We start from the raw sequence: 22120 nt of genomic DNA on the forward strand, positions 1-22120 counted from the left end.
GCGTGGCCGGGCCGCCCCCAGGCCCACGGGGAGCTCGCGCGGCCCGCGTCGAGCGGTGCGGCCCGCACAGCTACCGGGCGGTGGACAGCCGCGCTTCGGAGGCGTGGCGTGGCGAGGCCCAGCCTTCCTGGGTGCGGCGTCAGGGCCCTTCCCAGCTTTCCCTCCCCACCGCGCTCGGTGGTGGCGACCCATTGGAGTTCCGGTTCCGGTCGCTGTGGCCGCGGGCGGGCGGTGAGTCTGGAGCAGGCGCGCAGTCGGTGCTCCGGCTCTGTGCTTCCCCCGCTCAGCGTGACTAGCGCTTGCTGCAGCTCTGGCCTGGGGGGCCGCGCTGCCCCTGACTCCCCTCCGGGCGATGGTGCGGCCTGAGGACGCCTCCATCCCCCACCGACGCTGACTCGGGTCCCCCAATCCATGGCCGCCTCGGCGCCGCCCCCACCGGACAAGCTGGAGGGAGGCAGCGGCCCCGCACCGCCCCCCGCGCCGCCCAGCACCGGGAGGAAGCAGGGCAAGGCCGGTGAGAGAGCAGAGAGGGGCGGGGGAAGAAGGGCTGTCGGGTGGACCCCGGAGCCTCTCGGGTGGAAGGGTTGGGGGATGGGAGAGGTTGCCTAGGAGCCAGGAGGTATCCTCAGGTGAGAAGGGTTAGTGTTTGGGGACAGGTGTCAACAGATCACTTCAGGTTTTGGAGCGACACTGACTTCAGAAAACACGGGAGTCTGGTAGTTCCAAGAGATGGGGGTATCTTTGATTTCAAGGAAGCTGCAGCTGAGAGTGTAGTCATACTGGTCATTTTTTATATTTCACCCCTGTTTCCTAAATAAGTAAGCAAGTGTACGTGGAATTTAGAGTCTGGAGAGTGGCTGGGAGGAAGGAGACTGTAGAGACCTCAGGAAAACTTGCCTCCGTCTGCCTATTGCTGCTCTTCCAGGTCTGCAAATGAAGAGCCCTGAAAAGAAGCGCAGAAAGTCCAACACTCAGGTAAACGGGGGTCTGTGGTGGGAGTCTCCCAGAAGCCCATCCTCCTAGCTGTCTACCCGGTTGCCCTCCCCCCCCCCTCCCCCGCTTTCAATGAGGTGCAAGAGAAAGAAAAGGTGGAATTACCCACCTCCCTTGTTTTGGGGAACAGATGTGTACCGCCGTACTGGCTTTTCTGCAGTGCCCAGGCCCCTTAGGATGAGTGCTGGGTGCCCATAAAGGCCAGAAGAGACTGCAGGTTCAGACATCTGTGAGCCTCGCTCCAGGGCTTCTGCCAGAGGAACAAGTGCTCATAAAGCTGTGAGCCATTTCTCTAGCCATACCTTTACTTTTTTTTGAGAAAAGGTGCCCAAGCCTGGCTTAGACATCTTGGCTTGCCTGTTTCAACCTCCCAAGTGCTGGCATTACTGGCGTGCATCACCAGGCCCAGCTAACTCAGTCTTTTCCAAGTGTCATAGTAATACTACAATGCTTTGTAGTATTCCTGTTACAAAAATTGAGAAGATAGGAGTTTTTTGTTGTTGTTGCTGCTGCTTTTAAGTTAAATATTCAGGCCAGGTGTGGTGGCACACACCTTTAATCCCAGCATTCGGGAGGCAGAGGCAGGGGGATCGCTGTGAGTTGGAGGCCTGCCTGGTCTACAAAACGAGTCCAGGACAGTCAAGGCTGCACAGAAAAACCCTGTCTTCCAAAAAACAAAACAAAATGAAACAACAACAAAAGTTAAATATTTGAATTGGGTGGTCATGGTTCATGCCTTTAATCCCAGCACTCAGGAGGCAGATACACGCAGGTCTCTTGAGTTTTCAAAGCCAGCCTGGTTACAGAGGGAGTTCTAGTACAGCCGGGGCTACCCTGAGAAACCCTGTCTCAGAAAGCCGTACATAAACCAGGTAGGTGTAGCAGTTCATATCTACCCCAGAGACTGAGGCAGGAGGATGAAGAGGGAGAAGTTTTCAAGGTTATCCCCAGTTACAGTCTGAGCTTGAGTCAGTCTGAATTCTATAAGACAAAAAAAAAAAGACTGCTTTGAAGTCAGACCTGGGTTTTGGTGTATTTTTTGTCTTGTTGTTGTTTGAGATAGGGTTTCTGTTTCTCTGTGTAGCCCTGGCTGTCCTGGATTAGCATTGTAGACCAGGCTGGCTTCAAACTCGCTGAGATCCACCTGCCTCTGACTCCGAAGTGCTGGAATTACAGGCGTGTGCCACCACCTCGGGGCTGTATTTTTTAAAATTACCTTATTCTGTTTACATATGTATGTAAGAGTGTAGGTGCCGAAAGAAGCCAGAGATGGGATCCCTGTGGAGCTGGAGTTAGAGGTGGTTGATCCCTCCAAATGGCTTCTGGGAATCAAACGCATACTCTTAGCCACTTGGCGATTTCAGTGGCTTGAGCCGTCTCCAGCCCTGTCCGCCTGGCTTCTGTTGGGTTCTTTTTAAAACTGTCACTGTGGGCTCTGCTTCCCACCCTCTGCCATGTTCCAAGGACAATCATAATTTTGGATCTGAGCAGTTCCAGCCTCTGAAGAGTGCATGGTGCTTTTGGGGCTCTCCCACTTTGGTTCTCTGTCTTTTATCCTCTTCCTCCTGTTTTCACTAGGGTCCAGCGTACTCACATCTGACGGAGTTTGCACCACCGCCAACTCCCATGGTGGATCATCTGGTCGCATCTAACCCCTTTGAGGATGACTTCGGAGCCCCTAAGGTGGGGGGTGCAGGCCCTCCATTTCTTGGCAGTCCTGTGCCCTTTGGAGGCTTTCGTGTACAGGGAGGCATGGCAGGCCAGGTGCCCCCAGGCTATGGCACTGGAGGAGGGGGTCCACAGCCACTTCGCCGACAGCCCCCTCCTTTTCCTCCCAACCCTATGGGCCCGGCTTTTAATATGCCTCCTCAGGGCCCTGGCTATCCGCCCCCAGGCAACATGAACTTTCCCAGTCAACCCTTCAACCAGTCTCTGGGCCAAAACTTTAGCCCGCCTGGTGGGCAGATGATGCCAGGCCCAGTGGGAGGGTTTGGTCCCATGATCTCGCCCACCATGGGACAGCCTCCCAGAGGGGAGCTGGGTCCTCCTCCTCTCCCTCAACGCTTTGCCCAGCCGGGAGCACCTTTTGGACCTTCTCTTCAGAGACCTGGACAGGGACTCCCCAGCCTGCCTCCCAACACAAGCCCCTTCCCTGGTCCAGACCCTGGTTTTCCTGGCCCTGGTGGCGAGGATGGGGGGAAGCCTTTGAACCCACCTGCCCCCACTGCTTTTCCCCAGGAGCCCCACTCGGGCTCCCCAGCTGCTGCTGTGAACGGGAACCAACCTAGTTTCCCCCCAAGCAGCAGTGGTCGAGGTGGGGGCACTCCAGATGCCAACAGCCTGGCGCCCCCTGGCAAGGCAGGCGGAGGCTCAGGGCCCCAGCCTCCCCCGGGCCTGGTGTACCCTTGTGGTGCCTGTCGGAGCGAAGTGAACGATGACCAGGATGCCATTTTGTGTGAGGCTTCCTGCCAGAAGTGGTTTCACCGCGAGTGCACCGGCATGACAGAGAGTGCCTACGGGCTGCTGACCACCGAGGCCTCTGCCGTCTGGGCCTGTGACCTCTGCCTCAAGACCAAGGAGATCCAGTCTGTCTACATCCGAGAGGGCATGGGCCAGTTGGTGGCTGCTAATGATGGGTGATTCCTGGTGCACAATGGCCCGGGGAAGTACACGTTTCCCACCACGCTCTTGCAGAGTGATTCTGTGGCTCTCTCGCTCCTCGTTTCCCACTGGTGTCCTATCCCCACGGTGCAGAAACGGAAACTGAGGCGGGCAGGCAGAAGAGCTTGGCTCACTTGTTTTAGTTCTGGGAACTTGTGCACTGAGACCTACAGCGATGCAGGGGACGAAAGCCCTGCAAAGCAGAGCCATTCCTAGAGTCTTAACTGGAGCCTGCAAGAGAAAAGGAGCTGAGGGAGTCTCAGAGGGCAAAGACGTCGTCCCGTGTGCAGATGACGACGACCCTAACAACACCTGTGCCTACAACACCTGTGTAGCCCACAGCTCTGGCTGTAGCTTCTGGAGTCACGCGTTCAAGGTTTCTTCAATCCCTCAGATAACAGCCCCTTTTGTGGGTCCTGGAAACAAATGGGGATTTTTCTTTCTCTGTTTTTCCCTTTGCTTCCCCGGGACCCACCTTAACTCGTTTCCCCTCAGAGCACCAAATACCTTGAAGAAGCAGGAGAATTCCCAACTGGGGCAGCTGCTTATCTGGGGCTTCCAGACGGTCGGTAAGAGATGCTGAGAAGACATCTTCCTCATACCAAAGTCACGGGTCGGCGCTCAGTTTCTCTCGTGTTTTTCTCTCAGTGGCCACATTTTTGCCAAAAATTGGGATATGTGGTCTGACTGGCCAGAATATTTGAAGTTCGGGCTCCCCTTGCAGTCTGGACGGGAGGTGTAGCCCCCTTTCTCTCAGCTTTCTGGTGCACATCATGGCACGCTGTTCTTCAGCCCTTGGTGCCCTCATTTCCTCTGCCTCAGGGGAATGTTTGGAAAGGTGTGAGCCCTTGTACCTCATTCTTCTCCCTGATTCAAGGATCCAGGTGAGGCCCGCCATGGCTTTGGAGGGGATGGAGGTGATCCGCAGGATCCTCAAAGCTAAAAGAACCGCAAGTTTTCTGCTTGCCCTTTTTTATCTTGTGATGTCACCTTGGGCCTGGTGATCCAGCAGCTAGGCTTGGTTTATTTTTATTTTTGTAGCACTCCCTGCTGCCGACGGGACTGGGGCCTGACCAGGAGGCCCCCTCAGCTGCACGTCACCTCTTTCCAGCCAGCTCATATGCCCATTCCTCAGATGGGCAGGGAAGGCAGGCTTGAGAGAGTGTGAGGTGCCCAGCACTAGGCATGCATAACCAAGGCTGCCCTGTGTGATGCCCTTCCCACTTCCTGTGATCTCTGCCCAGGGAAAGAAGACACTCAGAGGTGACAGCCTTTGAAGCTGAGGAGGAAGAGGCTGGACCTGCCTCTTATTCTGTGCCCCTCAACTGACTACATACATAGTGGCCTCTGCCTAGCTTTGTCTTGTGCTGTGGTTCTGTTTGCCCCTATTACCTATTGTTACTTTTTGTTGTCTCCATGGCTTTGTGACATGCTCCCGGGGAGGGTCTGCCCCTTGTTTCTGTGATTTTTTGGAAGAAAGTGGGTTGGCCAGAGAAGTGGTTACAGGATCTTTTTGTACAATTGGATTAATAAAATGACTTGAAAACCCAAACAAGGACTCCTTTCTTAATCTGCAAGAATGTTGAGAGAAGCCAAGTGTCTGGGCTAGGAGGATGCCTAGAGGGCAAGGGTGTCCCTGCTCTAAGCTGAGGTCCCCAGTTTCCCTCCTCTACCTTGTGTCCTCAGTGTGGGGACCTTTGCCTTTGGCCTAGGCCGGAAGCCTCAGCGCTTGAGCTCAGGCCTTAAGCTTGTGTTCCTTGCCTGTCAGAATCTGCAGCAGAATTACAGTTTTAAAATTTGTTTTGGAGTGCCCATGGAGAATAGCAGGTGAAGATACTTTTGGCCAAACCTTGAGAACTTAAGTACCCCAGCCCATGTAGTAATAGGGAGAGAACTGACTTGGCAACTTGTCCTCTAACTGCCAGGTGTGCCATGCACGACGTGTGTGTATCCCCGTATACAAGTGTGTGATTTTTTTTTTTAAATTGTTTGGCTGGAGAGATGGCTCAGCAATTAAGAGCACTTGCTGCTCTTACAGAGGACCCAGGTTCGATTCCCAGCACCTCATGGCAGCTCACAACCATTTAGTAACTCTGGTTCTAGGGGATACAATGCAGACACCCCGGAAAACAGTCTTTAAACGCTTCGTTTTCCATGCTGCAGATCACAGTGCTCCACTACTGCCCCACATCCAGCCCTGAATTTAATTTGTGGATGTTTTTCTGCCGCTGTTCTTTCATTGTATTTGTGGTTTGGTTTGGTTGGGTTTGGGTTTGGGTTTGGGTTTGGCATTTGTTCAGTGTTGCTTTGTGACCCAGGCTGGCCTTGGACGACATCCTGCTTCAGTCTCCCCAGTGCTGGGATTAAAAGCACCTCCCTCCTCCGTTAATTTTTGTTTAAAATTTATTACCTTGTGTCTGTATGATGTGTTGAGGGGCAGGGCACCTGTGAAGGTTTTACCCGGCTGAGCCATCCCCCTGGCTCTGTGTGTGTGTGTGTCTGTCTGTCTGTCTGTCTGTCTGTCTGTCTGTCACTAGCCCTCTCTGCCCTGGAATTCACTATATAGGTCTGCTAGCTGATCTGGAACTCACAGGGATCCACCTTCCCACCTGCCTCTGCCTCTGCCTCCCTCCCAAGACCTGGGGTTAAAAATGTGGCACCGCCACACTTGGCTGTCCTCTGTTTTCAAAGTAGTGGCATCCTCAGTCTGAGTCGGAGTGGCTAGGAGTGGCAGGAAGGCTATTTCTAAACCCACAACTTAACCCTGGACCCCATCCCCCATCCAGCAGCTGTCTCTGTCTGTCCTGGGGCCAACATGGCACCTGTCCTTGCTATCTCAGCACACAGCACCTTTCAGTTTCAGGTCTTCCTACCAGATACCAGACATTTAAAAAAGAGAGAGGGTTCCCTTCCCCAAGTTTAGTTTGCTAGGGACCACACTAACCCACCAAAAGATACACTAACGCAAAGGTAGGTACAGAGTAGAGCTCTTCCCTCCCTCCAGCTTTTATTGGTCAAAAGTTCCCCCTCACACACCCCCTCGGGGAAGTCGACTTCTCACTGGTCAAATACCAGCCACGTGATTCCCCCCTCCCTTTTTTTTTTTCCTTCCTGGACTGGGAACCCTGAGAGGTTGCAACAAGTTAAGCTGAAGACTGAAGCCGGAGCTGGGTCAGGTAAAGCCCTGGCTGGGAATGGGCCCCCTGCAGACCCCAACTTTATCACCAGATAAGAAAGGAGAGCAGAGCTGTATAAAAGGAGTTGGGACCCCTCCTCCCTGGCGCCCACTGCCTAACGCAGGGCAGTAGGGCGGGGAGGGAGGGAGACAGATGATTCCGAAGCAGGAACTCAAGCAATCAAGCGAGTTCTAGTGGCTCCAGGTCAGAGAAGGCCGCTAGAGAGGATGCGCTGCGGTCCAAGCCAGCCTTCCCGTCTTTCTACAGACTACTCCCTTTCTAGCTGGTTCTTTAAGAAACACCACAAGTCAGATGTTAACATGTTTTTGTTGAATCCTGCCTGCGTGAAAAGGGGAGAATAGGGAAGTGGGTTTTCTTCTTAGAGGTCAAAGACTAACAGCCCTGAAAACACCGCTGGGAAGGGTGGCAGAGAAGCAGCGGCAGGACTTCTTAGCTGGGCTTCCTAATAAGGCGTCGATGTGCTTGCTGGCCTGGGAGGGCAGGGATTGCTTTTTTGGTATCACGGTTTGGGACCCTGAGTCCCAAAGAAGTCTCCTGCTTAGCTTTTTAGAAGGTTGGTCTTGTTGACCCAAATACCATACCATTGCTGGTTTCCATGGAGACGGTGGGCCTGACATCATCACCCTGGTTGCCATGGTGCTTAGTTCTGGAGGACCTGAGCAGGCTGTAAACAGCCAGGGCTAAACAGGGACTTCTGCTCAAGCTGCTGCTACTTCCTTCCTGCTTGCCACCTGTTAGCAGTCACACACAGCAACTGGGAAACGGGGGAGCTGGCAGGGCAGTGGAGGGCCTGAGAGCAGAAAGCTGAAGATGGCTGTGTGGGTGTCACTGGAAGCGAGGGTGGGGGCTGGGGGTGGGGGTGGGGGAGGTTGTACTTTGGGATTTAGTATAGGGAGGTCTTTGCAGTTGTTGTCACTGTGTGGCATGGGTGCCAGTATCTAAGAGACATGAGCATTGAGGAAGACACCATTAGATATCCTTTACCTGTCTGGGGGCTTGAATCTTGACCCATAAAGAGCCACAGACATTTTTTTAAAAAAGTAATCAGGCAGGACTTAAACCCAGCTGGAGTAGATAAGGAGCTGGCTGGTGCAGTCCAACTCCACATTCTGCCTTTTCTGTCACTGGGGAAGCAGTCACTTACCTGCCTTTGAAGACCACAGTCCAGGACTCCGTGGGTTAGCTGTCTGTCACTCCGTCCTCTTGCCTGAGGGCACAGCCTTGCTTTATGCTGGTCTTTGGAAGTGGGGGTGATACGGTACGCCTAGCTGCCCTTCAAGCTCATTAGCAAGGTCTAACTTTTATAAATTAAATTAAGATATAGGCAGTAAGATAATAACGTACCAGATGCCAGATATTAGAATATGAGGTTTATTAAATGAGCATGGGGAGAGTAGGAAACGGGGGAGGGGTATGAGAGAGAGGGGGCGGGAAGAGGAAGAGACAGAGAGGGAGGGGCGGTGAGGTAAGACTGTCCTTTTATATAGCCCTGGGTAGGACCACGCCCCCATGGCAGGGAGGCAATGACATCACAGGTAGGCGGACTGAAGGGGAATCCTAACAGTAACTGCTTAACATTTATACCAATGAAGACCAGTGTAATCTCTGTAAGTTCGAGGCCAGCCTGGTCTACAAAGTGAGTCCAGGACAACCAAGGCTACACAGAGAGACCCTGTCTCGAAAAACCAAAATACAAACAGACAAAAAAAAAAAAAGTGTAAATTGAGGTAAAAACCCACTAGCTTAGCAAAGTAACTGTTTTCTGAACTGTATACAAGTTATCTATTTACAAGTCTGATTCCACACCACTAGCTCTTTAAAATCTCCTTCTCCCTCTGTCATCCTACCCAGCTAGTCTACCTTTCTCTTGAGCTCCTCCAAAACCATGAAGGCTCCTTAGTGTTCTTTCCTAGAATTCAGGGGTGGGGGGTGGGGTTATTTTTGTTTTGTTTTAGATTTTATTTATTTATTAAGAACACAATGCTCTGCCTGCATGTACACCAGCATGGCAGGTGGTGGGAACTGAACTCAGGACCTCTGGAAGAGCAGACAGTTCTCTTAAACTCTGAGCCATGTCTCCAGCCCTTGTTTTTGGTTTTTGAGACAGAGCTTCTCTATGTAGCCTTGGCTGTCCTGGACTTGCTTTGTAGACCAGGCTGGCCTCAAACTCACAGTGATCATCTGCCTCTGCCTCCCAAGTGCTGGGATTAAAGGCAAACGCCACCACTGACCAGCTGGGTTTTTTTTTTTAAAGATATAATAATAATGATGATGATGTTGTTGTTGTTGTTGTTATGTATACAGTGCTCTGCCTGCATGTACACCTGCAAGCGAGAAGAGGGCATCAGATTACATTAGAGATGGTTGTGGTTTCTGGGAATTGAACTCCAGACCTCTAGAGGAACAGTCAGTGCCTTTAATCTCTGAGCAATTTTTCCAGCCCCCAGGCAAATTTCTCTGTTGTTCCTGCAAACCCAAAGAGAGGATCTTTATCTCTCTGCCTACGGATGGCTCGTCCAAGCCAAAAGAGAGAGAGAAACTCTAAAAAAAGGGTCTAATTGCTTACCAAAGAAGTCTCCAGCTCCTTCCCCTACACACTTGACAGGCTGAACCATGTAACTCTCATGGTGGGTGTGGGGGTTCCAAGCCAAGTCAGCAAGGGCCAGACCATTTCACCTTTACGTTGGGGTAGCTTGAAGCCAACCAGCTGATTTTGCCTCAGGTCATAGGGCAAAGACCACAAGACCTCTCCCAAGCAACGAGCCTTAGAATAAGCAGGAACTTTCCATTCTTCAGCATTCTTATCTATGGAGGCTTTTAGAGGCACACCCAAACCGCACATCTCTTCAGGGCACACCTAGCTGCATCTGACAAACTATCTGTTTAGGTTTTATATTTTGCTAACAGGTTTTCTACATACAATAACCAAATAATCCTGTAACAGCAAGGCACTGCACCAGAGCTCCAGTTTCTGCCCCCACCCCCCCTTTTTTTTTTGTTTTTTTGAGACAGGGTTTCTCTGTGTAGCCCTGGCTGTCCTGGACTTGCTTTATAGACCAGGCTGGCCTCGAACTCACAGTGATCCCCCTGCCTCTGCCTCCCGAGTGCTGAGATTAAAGGCATGCGCCACCGCGCCCGGCCCCACCCCCTTTTTATTTTTGCAATTTTGATGTGGTTTATGGATAGTGATTGCCACCAAGAGACCCCTTCTCCCCAATCACTTTCTAGATGCCTAAGATCAAACTCTGTCGAATTTAAGGTTGAGAGAGAGCGTAGTTGAGACTGACTCAGTGTACATCCGGGTGGACTGCTGGGCCCTCAGTATTAAAAAGCTTCCGGCCTGGCCTGATCCTATTCGCTTCGGTGGCAATCCCGGCCATTGGCGTGGTGTGCGCCTCCAGGCCCAGCTGCGAACTCCCATTCTTGTGTTTGTTTGTTTGTTTGTTTTTCGAGACAGGGTCTCTCTGTGTAGCCTTGGCTGTCCTGGACTCGCTTTGCAGACCAGGCTGGCCTCGAACTTACAGCCATCCGCCTGCCTCTGCCTCCCGAGTGCTGGGATTAAACCACACCTGGCTGGAACTCCCATTCTTAAGAGAGCTTTTCTCTTTAGGTGGCCGCTCTAGCAGCCCTGGACCTCTACAGCTATGGCCTCCTGCCCAGACTCAGACAATAGCTGGGTGCTTGCTGGCTCTGAGGTAGGAAGAGTGGGTCTGGGAACTACATGGGAGCGGGGGAGGGAATTCCTACAGGGGTGGACTGCTTTGACCAGAACCTGCAGGAATAAGGGCCCACCAGCACTGCAAGGAGTTAAGTGAGAGCACCAAGCATTGGGGATAACGAAGACAAAAGCAGTACCTGGGACCAGGAAGTCTTGAACAAGCTGATGGCTGACGCCAAGCAAGCTTATTAAGAAGTACAGCATCAGAGACAGACAGATTGCTGTGAGTTTGAGGCCAGCCTGGTCTACAAAGTGAGTCTAGGACAGCCAAGGCTACACAGAGAGACCCTGTCTCGAACCCCCCCCCCAAAAAAAAAGTACAGCATCAAAAGCCGGGTGTGGTGGTGCATGCCTTTAATCCCAGCACTTGGGAGGCAGAGGCAAGTGGATCTCTGTGAGTTCGAGGCCAGCCTGGTCTACAAAGGGAGTCCAGGACAGCCAAGGCTACACAGAGAAACCCTGTCTAAAAAGTACAGCATCGTATATGCTATTTACAGGGGGAAATGGCCAAGGTCAGCAGAGAGCTAAATCAGACAGTGTTGGCAGAGAACACAGGACACTTCAGACCCAGCTGCTGTAGGGTTGATAACCACAGTCTAGAGGGAAGAGTCGGGTCACCAGAAACCGTAAGCTTGACTCCTTCGAGGCACCGGCTCCAGCCATAGACCAGAACTGCTACTGCCCCTGGACAAGGACGCAGAACTGAGGTTCCCTTTGTCCTTTTGTCAGGACCTCTGAGGAAGTCTTGGGTTGGTCTGACTCCACCCACTGATTTCTGGATCAGGCCTGTCCTTTTGGTCCTGATGGTCACTGCAGAGCCTCTGCTGGCTCTTTTGGGGCTCCAGTGCTGGGGAGGAGATGTGTCACAGAGGCCTGGTGTTGGAGTTTGGACCAATCTGGGGAGAAGGGACCAGATAGGTAAGCTGAAAGAAGCGAAAAGGGACTTCTGGTGTGAGACCAGCAAGAGTGAGGTGACAAGGGGGAGCATGTTGAGACGGAGGAGCCTTAGGATAAGGCTGTCTTAAAGAGACCTGCTGTAACCCATGTGGAAATGCTGCAAGCTGGAGCCTAGGAGCCCCAGAAGAGGCTTGACCAAAGCAATTTAAGGATGAAGGGTTTATTTCACCCTCCTCCTCCTCCTCTTCTTTGTCTTCTTCTTTTTTGGTTTTTCTTTTTTTTTTTTTTTTTTTTTTTTTTTTTTTGGTTTTTTTGAGACAGGGTTTCTCTGTGTAGTCTTGGCTGTCCTAGACTCGCTTTGTAGTCCAGGCTGGCCTCGAACTCACAGCGATCCGCCTATCTCTGCCTCCCGAGTGCTGGGATTAAAGGCGTGCGCCACCACGCCCGGCTTCTTTTTTGGTTTTTCAAGACAGGGTTTCTCTGTGTAGCCTTGGCTGTCCTGAACGCACTTTGTAGACCAGGCTGGCCTTGAACTCACAGCAATCCGCCTGCCTCTGCCTCCCGAGTGCTTATTTTGTTTTTTTGAGACAGGGTTTCTCTGTGTAGCCTTGGCTGTCCTGGACTTACTTTGTAGACCAGGCTGGCCTCGAACTCACAGCGATCCGCCTGCCTCGGCCTCCCGAGTGCTGGGATTAAAGGCGTGCGCCACCATGCCCGGCTCAGGCTACACTTCTTGTAACAGCCCATCACCCAAGAGAAGTCAGGGCAGAAACTCACTCACACAGGACAGAAACCTGGAGGCAGGAGCTGATGCAGAAGCCAGGGAGGGGTGCTGCTCAGTGGCTTGCTCTCCATGGATCTCAGCCTGCTTGCTCATAGAACCCAGAACCGCCAGCTCCAGGACGGCAACATCCACGACGACGGCCTGGGTTCTCCCACATCAATCTCTAATTAAGAAAATGCCCTACAGGCTCGCCTGCAGCCTGATCTTGTGAAGGCATTTTTCCCAGTTGGCGTTTTCGCCTCTCAGATGACTCTAGCCTGTGTCAAGCCGACATAAAATTAGCCAGCCCACGTGTCATCTGAGGAGCAGCCAGTACAGGGTTGCTGAGGTGGAGAGCAGCCTGACACCCAGTGTCATCGGCAGGGCACCAAGCCTCTGTGTGGCTGGGTGGGGACAGGGACGATGCTTCCAAAGCTTGCCCAGCCTTCCAGGTGGCAGTTGGCAGGGCAGGAAACTAGAGGGCTTCTGATAGCCACCAAGATGGGAGAAGGCCTGGTGGGTTGGGGACTAGCAGAAGGGGATGATGGGATGTGTCAAAGGCACTGCAGAGTCCTCCTCAGAAGCACTAGGAGGGACTGGCCATGGTGGATCTGTGATCCCACTAACTGGACGATGGAGGCTGTAGGGTCAGGAGTTCAGGGTCATCCATCCTTGGCTACGTAGCAAGTTTTAGGATACATGTGACCTTGTAGCAATACATTAAAAATCTAATACAAAACAGTAGCTAGAGAGGCCACAGAGCTCCATTTAGACATGTTGAGTTTGAGGTGGTGCCCGTTAGGAGCCCGTTGGGGGTGAGGAGTTGACCTCAGCAGTGACCGGAGTAAAACACAAGGACCAGTGTTGACTGGCAGGGATTAAGGTAGGCCCTGGTCTGCTGTCATGGTGCCTTTCCTGACAGCTGGGGACCTGGGCCAAGTGCTTCACACTCTTCCATCCTCCACTCCAGACCAGGATTGTGATCCTCGCCTTGCAAGGGTGAGCCTGAGGGGGAAAATGTGATTTGTAACCAGGCGTGGTGATACACGCCTTTAATCCCAGCACTGGAGAGGCAGGTGCATCACTGTGAGTTCAAGGCTAGCCTGGTCTACAACATGAGTCCAGGACAACCAAGGCCAACACAGAGAGACTGTCTCAAAATTTTTTTTGATTTGTAAATTGCAAAGAAATATATTGAGGTAAAAAATTATTCTTGAGCCAGATATGGTGATACGTACCTTTAATCCCAGCTATCAAGAGACAGAGGAAATGGATCTCTGTGAGTCTGAGTCCAGCCTGGTCTACATAGTGAGTTCCAGGACAGCCAGGACTACAGAGAGAGACCCTATCTCGTGTGTGTGTGTGTGTGTGTGTGTGTGTGTATAGATATATGAATATATTCATATTCTTGGAGGGTCAGGGGAGATGGCTCAGTGGGTAAAGTATTTGCCACATAAGCATAACACCATGAGTTCAGATCCCCAAACCCCACTGACACTGGATACAGTAGTACATGTTTGTACTCTTGGTGCCCCTGTGATGAGATAGGAGTGGGAAACAGGGGACCCTCACAAGTCCAAGGGCCAACTAGTCTGTAAACACAGCGAAGAGTGAAGAGATGACTCAAAAGAGATGGAAGGTGAGGCTGACACTGTAGGTACCCCCACCCCCTTTTCTTGCTGTGTAGCTCTGAATGGCCTGGGACTTACTATGTAGATCAGGCTGGCCTGAAATTTGCAGAAACCCAGCTGCCTCTGTCTCCTGTGTGCTAGGATTAAAGGCGTGGGCTACAAACACCTAGCCGAGGGCCTTCACACTCATACTGTAGTACTGTGTGTGCCTGCATAGACACAGACACAGACACACAGACACAGACACAGGGTGTGTGTGTGTGTGTGTGTGTGTGTGTGTGTGTTTATTCCTGGAGGAAGAGTGGAGCCCTAGGTGGGGTAAGCAGGCGGCAGTCTGCCAAGGGGTTATATGCAGAGAAAAAGTTGGCCAAGCTGAGTAGTCAAGAGCTAAAGGGGCAGCCTGTGAGCCAGCACCACAGGGTCAGGCTGGCTGTGGCTGTAGTTGGGCCTCGGCTGATAGCTGCTAGGAGACGGTTGTCAGCAGAAGAGGAAGCCAATGGGAGAGACCAGAGATCTCAGAAGACCGATGTGTGGGTGGGCGGAGGGGAGAACGGCTTTAGGGGTGCTCATGCGGAGGGCAGCACTGATGATAGGGGCCAGAGACCCCAAGTACTGTTGGTGTCCCTCAGGTGCTGCTGGGTAAGTGCCCTGGTTCCAGATCCTTGCTCTGGGCTGTGATTTCATAGGAATCTGGCCTCTGGAGCAGATAGGAAGGTTAGGGAGTTGCTGAGTGGAGTAAACACTTTGTATAGCTCCAGAGTGGGCTTGGGTATCCGAGTGCAAGCCAGCCCCTCAGATCCCACCAGGGCCCTTCCTGCTCCTGGTTTTGTCCTGATGTCCTGACAAACTATCTCAGTGCCCATCTCCCCCTTGCTGCTGCTAGAACCTGCCTGTGGAGACTCTGGGCCCAGGACCCAGGATGGACCCAGAGTCTGAGGATGCCTCCCAGACCCTTTGTGACCCCTCCAAGGCAGATGGCAAAGAATTAGCTGAGCCCTTGCTTAAAGAAGGTAATGCGGGCTCCTGGAGGGTTGGACACAGGCTGTCTTCTATCCCTAGGGGTCTCCTTTTAGTTGGGGGAAGGGTGATCACCCAGGTATTTGCTTCCTAGTCTTCTTTATGAATTGCCATACTCTGATGTGGCTGGGAGGGCCCTATGGGTGTCAGAGGGCTGCACTGAAATTCAGTTCAGGGCAGTGGGTTTTTCTGGGCTTTCTCTTCCACCGCAGAGACGCTTTCCCAGACAGAAAGTTCCCAGAATGAAAGTACCCCTCTGCCAGAGGAGAAGAAGGCCAAGGTGAGGCACTTCCCTGGGGCTGGAAAGAGGGTGGGGAGGACACTTCTCATAGCTGTGTCTACACTAGGGCTCCGGGGAAGGTGGTGGTCATGGGATGGAGTCCCCTGGAGACACAGCAGTCCAGGAGGATTTGCAGGAGACTCCCGTGGTGACGAGCCTGGGACCAGACACACAGGACCTGGAGAATGAGAGCCATCCACAGAACCTGCCCTCAAGCCCTAAAGCAGGTCAGGGCCCTTCTTCCCTTTTGCTTCCTACCATTTAGAAAGTGTGGAGGGGGGTGAAGGGTGGCTCAGTAGTTAAGAGCACTGGCTGCTTTTCCAGAGGACCTGGGTTCAATTCCAGCACCCACATGGCAGCTCACAACCATCTGCAACCCCAGTTCCAGGGCCTCTGGTGCCCTCTTCTGACGTCCGTGGCCATGCACAAGGTACACAGACACACACGCAGGCAAAACATTCGTATGTTTGATAAAAGAAACACATATAAAAAATTTAAAATAGAAAGTGTAGGGCTGGAGAGATGGCTCAGAGGTTAAGAGCACTGTCTGCTCTTCCAAAGGTCCTGAGTTCAATTCCCACCAACCACATGGTGGCTCACAACCATATATAATGTGATCTGATGCCCTCTTCTGGCCTGCAGGTGTACATGCAGGCAGAGCACTGTATACATAATAAATAAATAAATATGAAATAGGAAGTGTAGGAGAAGGTGCAGTTTCACTACTGAGTACATGGGGAGACCCACGCCATGAACTTGGCACTTCCTACCCTTTCCTCATTGTCACCCGAGGGCTCTCAGGGAGGCTCAGGGAAGCTAGGTACTTGAGTGAGGGCCCATGTTTGGCTGATTCTTTCCTCTCTTCTGCGCGTCCACTCTGCTTGCTTCTGGAACAGTGGCTCTCAACCTTCCCGGTGCTGAGGCCCTTTACTACAGCTCCTCATCTCATGGTGACGTCAACCATAAAATTATTTTCGTTGCTACTTCATAACTGTAATTCTGCTACTGTTATGAATCATAATGTACATATCTATGTTTCCTGGTGGTCTTAGGTGACCCCTGTGAAAGGGTCCTTCAGTCCCCAAAGGGTTCGAGAGGCACAGGTTAAGAACCTCTGCTCAGCTGGCTGTGGTGGCGCACGCCTTTAATCCCACCACTTGGGAGGCAGAGGCAGTTGGATCTCTGTGAGTTCGAGGCCAGCCTAGTCTACAAAGCAAGTCCAGGACAGCCAAGGCTACACAGAGAAACCCTGTCTCAAAAAACGAAAAGAAAAAAAGAAAAAGAAACAAACAAAAGGGCTGGAGAGATGGCCCCGCTGTTGAAGGCTAGGCTCACAACCAAAAACATGAGTTCGGTTTCCAGCACCCACGGCTGTCTCTCCAGCCCCCCAAAATTATAAATAAATAAATAAATAAGCAAGCAAATAAAAAGAACTTCTGTTCTAGAACATAACCTTCATTTCCGGAGTCCCTTTCCTAGGCCAGGTGGTGGCACACGCCTTTAATCCCAGCACTTGGGAGGCAGAGGCAGGTGGATCACTGTGAGTTTGAGGCCAGCCTGGTCTACAAAGCAAGTCCAGGACAGCCAAGGCCACACAGAGAAACCCTGTCTCAAAAAAACAAAAACAAAAACAAAAAACAGAGTCCCTTTCCTTATGCTGGCTCTGGACCCATGGTGGGCTTTGGTGGGAGGCTCAAGGATTTTGTAAGAAGCTGACCAGACTGAGCCAAAGATGATGCAGGAAGGGTGTGCGACCCAGCAAGCAGTTCCTGAAGGCATGGGAGGGAGACAGCTCAGTCAGGGACAGGCAAGAATGAGAGAGAGGCAGGGACAGTTGAAGGTGCCATCTGAGGAGAGCCCTGAGCATAGAGTAGGTCAGGAGAAAACATCCCAAAGTGTTGGCATCTACAGAAGGGGTCAGCCCAAGGTCTGTCCAAGGCAGTGGCAGAGGTGACAAGAGAGACCCCTCCCCACACCTCTCCATCCTTTGTCAAAGATGGGTCAGGGGAGGAAGAGGTTGGGCTTGGGGCCATTAAGGGGGCAGCTGCAGGAGTCAGACTGACCGAGGTGGGACCTGAGGCAGGGACTATGAAGCCACCAAATGGACACCTGTCCGACTACTGAGGTGGAATGGAGAAGGAAGACAGGGTCACCAGAAGGGCAGCAGTGTGCCTCTCCCTGACCGGGAGACAGGGGGCACACCAGGAAAGATGAATTTGGAGGTAATGTATTGAATGCCCTCCGCCCTGAGCTTTAGGACAGGGACCAGCCAAAACAGCATAGTGGCCAAGGAGTTCAGAGGGGATCCGGGAGGGTGGCACCCTGTGTAGTAACTTGATGTGAGGCACACACCAGAAGAAGGAGAGATGATTTTCGGAAGGGAATGGCTGTTGTGTTTGTAGATGTTTGTAGATGACTGGACAGGGCCAGTCAGCTAGTGCCTGGGCCTACGTGGGCAGTCTTCATGTGCCTTCTCAGTGGTCAGGGTTGGGGCTCGCTGTGCCTTCCTCCTCTTCCTCTGTCTCCCTTGCCTCACTGCCCTATCCCCATCCCATCGTCCCCCAGTTTGGAAAGAGTGCCGCTGCTCCAGCAGTGACGAGGATACTGATGTGGATGTGGAAGGTCTACGGAGACGGAGGGGCCGGGAGCCCGGCCCAGCCCAGCCCATGATGTCTGTGGATGTGGAGGACCAGGCCAAGGGCGAGGGTGGAGGTGGAGATCTGGGCATCTCCCTCAACACGTGTCTCCTGGGGGCCCTGGCTCTTCTGGGCCTGGGGATCCTCCTGTTCTCTGGTGAGTAGTACTCCTTAGCTGGGCCTCCAGCCTGGCCTTTGGCCCTGCCTTGCTGCCCTGACCGCTCCCTGCTTTCCCTGAGGCCTCATCGGATTGTCTCCATCTTCAGGTACGCTGCTGGAGCCGGAAACTGGTGAGTGAGGTCCCGGCTTGCTGTCTGTGTTGGGTTGGTAATGTGAGTTTGTCTGGGCCATGACTCTCAGGTCAGGTGTTCAGAGTTGCATGATTTCTCGGTTGTTGAACCTGTCAACTGTTCAGGGCGACGACATCTGTCCCTTTAGCTCAGCTGGCCTGTGAGCCATGGAGTGTGTTCAGGGTAGGAGGGGTGACCGGGAGAGAGGTGATGGGCTCTGTGGACCACCGGCTTGCATTCAGAGGCCCACTTGCCCACAGGGCCCATAGAAGAAGCAGAGCTGCAGGTCTCCCCAGATGCTGGGCCAGAGCCTGGGCTGGCAGATACTGTGGGGAACAGGCAGGTATGTATGGGTTTTCCATGGGGGGGGGGCTAGTGGGGAGGAGCTGAGGTGCTCTGCCTGGGAGGGAACAGGAAACAGCTGTTCTTCTGTCCTCAGGATGAGACAGAGCAGCCGCAGGCCTCGGTCCTACCAGACAGTATCCCCAACCTGCAGAACATGGGACTTCTGCTGGACAAGCTGGCCAAGGAGAGCCAGGATATCCGGCTGCTGCAGGCCCAGCTGCAGGTGCGCCCTAGGAAGAGGGAGGGGTTCATCTGGCCACCTTCACCCAGGTAGATGGCCTAGTGGGCTCCCCCAGAAGGAATTTTCCCTACTCATCTGATGCCTGGAGCCTCGGCCCTTTGCCACTGTAGTCAGGCTGTCTTCCTGGTCTGTTCTCATCCCTCGTGCTAAGGGCTATGTCAGGGAGGGTGTCCCTGTGTTACGTGGCGGGTCACCTTTGCTTGGTGGGTGTGATCTTCCTGGAGCATTTGAAGAACATGCCGGGACTCATGCCCAGCGTTAGGATCGATACATGGTGTTTGTTCTGGGTGGAGGGAGGGCTACCTAGTGGTTAAGGTGGGTCCAAAAAGGATGCGCTTGTGGAAGGGGATAGACGCTGGGCAGGATCTGACCGTCTCAGCAACTGGCTCAGATTAGGGGTGAAGAGGAACGCTGCTGGCTGCCCAAGGCAGCACTGGGCCTCAAGCCCTGGCCTTTGCATACGCTAAGCGGGCTCTTGACCAACGGAACTACATCGCCAATAGCATAGAGTTGGGGCAAACGGCGTTGTGCACCCCCTGACAAGGACCCCTGTTTTCTTCTGCTCCTAACTACATTCTAGGCTCAGAAAGAAGAACTCCAGAGCCTGTTGCACCAGCCCAAAGGGCTGGAGGAGGAGAACGCCCAGCTCCGGGAGGCCCTGCAGCAGGGCAAGACCTCCCACCAGGCCCTAGAGTCTGAACTGCAGCAGCTAAGGGCCCGACTCCAAGGGCTAGAGGCTAACTGTGTCCGGGGCGTGGATGGCGTGTGTCTCAACTGGGGTGTAGGCCCAGAGGGTGGCAAAGCCACCAAGGAGCAAGGCCACAGTGGGCAGGAGCCTGACCCCAGCTTACTGGAGCAGCATAAGCGGCTGGAGGCTGAGGCCCAGGCCCTAAGGCAGGAGCTGCAGAGGCAGTGGCAGCTGCTGGGGTCTGTGCACCGTGACTTGCAGAGGGGCTTGCAGGATGCTGGCCGAGGGACCCCAGCTCCCGCTGGCCTGGTTGAACTTGGTCACGTGTTGGCCCAGACATTACAGGGCCTAGAGAATTGGGCTCATAACACTGGCGTGTCTTCCAATGATTCGGAGGCCTGGCACCAGAAGATGCCCCATTTCCAGAGTACCAGGGAGTGGAGTGGAAAGGAGAAGTGGCCCGGTGGGCATGGGGACCAGAAGGGGGAGCACTGGAAGCATAGGAGGGAGGAGTCTGGCCGGGAGAGGAAGAGGAGCTGGAGGGATGAGGGCAGGGAGCCCACAGCCGGGTGGAAGGGCAAGACAAAAGTAGAAGAATCTGGAAACAGAAAGCATAGCAAGCGACAGGACCCCAAGGTACACCCTAGGAAGAGTGGGAGCCCCCACTCTGGAGAAAAGCAGAAGCATTCTTGGGGGAAAGACAGTAGCCCGGACGCCTTGTCCTCCTGGGAGGAGCTGCTGAGGCGCAAGTACCGGCCTCCTCAGGGCTGCTCAGGTGTAGCCGACTGTGCCCGGCAGGAAGGCCTAGCCCTCTTTGGTGTGGAGCTGGCTCCCGTGCGGCGGCAGGAGCTGGCCTCTGTGCTGAAAGCGTACTTGGCGCGGCTGCCCTGGGCCGGGCAGCTGACCCAAGAGCTGCCCTTCTCACCGGCTTTCTTCGGAGACGATGGCATCTTCAGGCATGACCGTGTTCGCTTCCGGGATTTTGTGGATGCCCTGGAGGACAGCCTGGAGGAGGCGGCACTGAAAGAGATGGGTGACGATGATGAAGTGGATGACTTTGAGGACTTCATCTTTAGCCACTTCTTTGGAGACAAGGCACTGAGGAAGAGGTGGGAAGCTGGGGTGTGGGGGAAGGTGTGGCTGGGAAGGGGGTGAAGGCATTGGAGCCTGAGTGGAAGAGGTCTCTAACTTGATCCCTTCTCTTCATTTCTGGTACCCAGACCTTAGCGAAGGCTTCTGGGTACATCTCCTGTCTTCCCATGAGGGGCTACAGTGGTCCTGAAGGGTCCCATTTTGAGCTAGGACCCCCTTCCCCCACCTTTCCTGTACCTACAGAGCTCCTTCTTGCCTCCCCCAGTGGATTCTCTCCCGTGCTTGGTGCTGCCTGAGTTGGCTTCCACCCGAGGAACAGGGCTAAGGTCCCCATCTTGGAATATGGTGTTGTTTCCTAAAGGCCCTTTTCTGTCCCATCCCCTGTCTCCCCACAGGTCAAAGAAGAAGGAGAAGCACTCTGGGAACCCCAGAGTTGTGGGGCCCAGGGAGGAGCACCCCCACCACCCCCACCACTACCACCGTGGCTGAGCCCTGCCCCTGCTGCAGTGAAGGGCCTTGGCATGCACCCAGCTCAAGATCCCTGGAATTATGTCCCTAGAAGCTCTCACTGTCCAGTGGGGCCCTTTTGGCTCTTTAATGCCCTTGAATGTCCTTCACAGAAGAGATCAAAGCACTTGGCCTTGCACTGGAACCACTTTTTGCTAGGAAAAAAAAAGCCATAGCCGGCTCTACTGAACTGTCTATGCAAATATATGCAAATGCTAAAGGCCCTGGGTACTAGGCAGTGTGTAGGAGCCTGCTGGGGAGTTTTCTTATTCCGAAGCCAGAGAGCTGTCCTCCTTTTGTGTGGCTGCCCCGCACCCCCCAGTACCACAGCAGAGCCTGCCACCTTGTGGATTGGAGGTCCTACAACCACCCTGGAGCTGCTGGTTGGAGACTTTGGCTCCAGACTTGCCCTGGGGTTTTGTTAGCTTTGGAGGGAGCTATCCCCAAGCTTGATGCCCCTGTCTCATCATGCTTCTGTGGTGGCTTTTGCCTCTCCAGGGTAGGGTACTGCCACTTGAGGTGGTCTCTAAGTGCAGGGAACAACTCGAAATTTCACCGCAGTGGATAGGTAAATCCTTCCCTTCACAGTGTGGTGGTGTTATCCCCAGAAGGCGACTGAAGGGCAGTAGAACCGAGTAAATAAAGCAAGGAAGCAAACACCCTGCTTCTGCCACACAGGTGTTGTTCCCTTCTTTGGTGTACGCTGGCCGGGGGTGGTGGGGTGGTGGGGGTGGGGGGGTGGGAGGTCGGGGGTGGGGGGCGGTGTTGGACTCCCTAGCTTGGTACCTGGGTCTGCAGAGGATAGGGAGCCACTAGGTGGCGCTCTAGCGCCACATTTCTCCAGACTTTTGCTCTCAAGAAGTCCCAGAATCCCCCTGGCTATTCTTTAGGATCCTCCCCTACCCCTCCCCAGGAATTTGTTTGTTTGAGACAGGGTTTCTCTGTGTAGCCTTGTCTGTCCTGGACTCACTCTGTAAACCAGGCTGGCCTCGAACTCACAGAAATCCGCCTGCCTCTGCCTCCCCAATGCTGGGATTAGAGGCGCGCACCACCGCGCCCAGGTATTTAGCAATATTTTAGTGCTACTGTTTAAGGGCTTTTGCTTTGTTTTTCGAGAAAGGGTTTCTCTGTGTAGCCCTGGCTGGCCTGAACTTGCTTTGTAGA

At 53.5% G+C, this 22120-nt stretch overlaps 1 protein-coding gene across 1 annotated transcript; it reads left to right on the top strand.

Annotated features, from left to right (window-relative positions):
• Positions 1-190: 190 nt before the first annotated feature.
• Positions 191-21631, top strand: PBXIP1 (PBX homeobox interacting protein 1). Its single transcript, XM_084769550.1, is given in 14 exon segments — positions 191-514; positions 926-975; positions 2572-2676; positions 10462-10475; positions 10477-10546; positions 14744-14870; positions 15090-15157; positions 15225-15384; positions 17723-17950; positions 18060-18083; positions 18344-18426; positions 18523-18651; positions 19250-20466; positions 20845-21631. Coding segments are annotated over 14 exon segments (2472 nt in total). The 5' UTR covers positions 191-411; the 3' UTR covers positions 20939-21631.
• Positions 21632-22120: the final 489 nt, after the last annotated feature.

This window comes from Acomys minous, assembly GCF_964271855.1.
Source record: "Acomys minous genome assembly, chromosome: 19".
Lineage (NCBI taxonomy): Eukaryota > Metazoa > Chordata > Mammalia > Rodentia > Muridae > Acomys > Acomys minous.